At 51.8% G+C, this 1,759-nt stretch overlaps 1 protein-coding gene across 1 annotated transcript in view; it reads left to right on the top strand.

The window, feature by feature from the left end:
• LOC101628823 (eukaryotic translation initiation factor 4E-like) overlaps positions 1 to 457 on the top strand; it is a gene marked incomplete at its 5' end in the record, with an annotated part of 5,285 nt that extends 4,828 nt beyond the window's left edge. Inside the window, one exon of the mRNA XM_012734916.1 lies at positions 195 to 457. Within this exon, the coding sequence (XP_012590370.1) occupies positions 195 to 309 (115 nt within the window). The remainder of the gene's footprint in view (positions 1 to 194) is intronic.
• Positions 458 to 1,759: the final 1,302 nt, after the last annotated feature.

Genomic DNA, 1,759 nt, shown 5'->3' with positions numbered 1-1,759 from the left:
TGGGGCTGGCCCGCTCGGGCGTCACTCGTCTCCCAGTCGTTGGCACAGCACGGGCTGTGCGGACGGCGCCTGCTGAAGGAAGGGGGTGAGGGTGCTTGCCGCCTCGGCCCGAGGCCGCCGCTGCTCGGCGCAGACAGCAGGACCGAGCTCGGTGTCCGCCGCCAGCTGACCGCGTCTTTCTTGTCTCCGTCTAGGAGGGTATACAAGGAGAGGTTAGGACTTCCTGCCAAGATAGTGATTGGGTACCAGTCCCACGCAGACACGGCTACCAAGAGCGGCTCTACCACTAAGAATAGGTTTGTTGTGTAAGAAGACCCCTTCCGAGTGTCCTCACAGGAGACTGCGTCAAGCAATCGAGATTTGGGAGCTGAACCAAAGCCTCTTCGACAGCAGAGTGGACTGCGTTTAAATTTGATTTCCATCTAAATGTTGCTAAGATATAAGAAGTCTCATTCGCCTTTGTCTTGTACTTCTGTGTTCACATGTTATTTTGATTTTGGCTAGAATGTCCACTGTCCCAATCAAAGAGTTACAGTCCCCGAATGGCCCCCAGCATCCGCGGAAGCGTTCCTGGCCCGCTGCCCTGCGCGGGGGTCACGTTGCCAGCAGAGTCGCCGTTCACCAGGACTCACGAAGGACTCGCGTTTCCACACCTGGCGGGAGAGGAGTTCCGCGATGTTCCGCCGCGTGCAGGAGCATCCCGCTGGTCTGACAGAGTGTGGCGCATCCCGTTTTCTAGCAATTTTCTTTGTTTCTTTCGACAGCATCGTCTGTGCTGTGCTCTTGCTGATGGCTGCTAGATTTTAATTTATTTGTCTCCCTACTTGATAACATTAGTGATTCTGATTTCAGTTTCCCATTTGTTTTGCTTTTTGTTTTTTTCCCTCAATGTAACGTGGGTGAAGGATCCAGGAATATGACACAAAGGTGGAATAAACATTAATTTTGTGCATTCTTTGGTAATTTTTTTTTGTTTTTTGTTTTTTTGTAACTACCAAGCTTTGCTACAAATTTATGCATTTCATTCAAATCAGTGATCTATGTTGGTGTGATTTCCTAAGCATCATTGTGGATTATTAAAAAATGTAACATCATAATTACATTCCTAATTAGAATTAGTATGTCTGTTTTTGTATCTTTACGCTGTATTTTAACACTTTGTATTACTTAGGTTATTTTGCTTTGGTTAAACCGGCTCGAGTAGGAAAGCGGTCCCATTCACATAAGACAGTGTACAAAACTGTAAATAAAATGTGTACAGTGACTTGTCTTTTAGACAACTAGATTTGTCCTTTATTTCCCACCGCTGCAGCGAGAGCCAGCCCCGGCGGGCAGCAGAGGTGCCGTGGGTGACGTGACTCGGCGGCTGGCGCGCCCGGCGGGACCGGCGCGGCTGCCTGCCTGAGGCGCGTCCTTCGGCGGCGGCCAGTGATGCCCCCGCCGGTTAAGTCTCGGCACTGAGGTCTCGGTCGGCCGCATCGTAGTAAACTGGCTGCTGAAGTGCGATGTCGGGCACGTGTCCAGGCTGTGGCCCCAAACGCGCCGAGAGCTGCGTCCGTCTAAGTAGAACCGGAGTAAGCGGGCGTGGAGATGCCGCGCTGGTCGTCGGTGTGTCTGCTTCTGTGACCTTGAGGCCTTGCTTTACTTTCTGAAGGCGTCTTTGGAAGTGAGGTGTGAGAGCGTTCTGCCTGTGGTACGTGATGTGTGCTCCAGGCCTTGTGACGAGAGTGGTTCGGGCGGAAGCGGGGACGCTCCAGAC

The sequence above is a fragment of the Condylura cristata genome, unplaced genomic scaffold, assembly GCF_000260355.1.
Source record: "Condylura cristata isolate star-nosed mole 26May11 unplaced genomic scaffold, ConCri1.0 scaffold00099, whole genome shotgun sequence".
In the NCBI taxonomy this organism is placed as follows: domain Eukaryota; kingdom Metazoa; phylum Chordata; class Mammalia; order Eulipotyphla; family Talpidae; genus Condylura; species Condylura cristata.
This window is presented reverse-complemented; position numbering and strand designations above follow the sequence as displayed.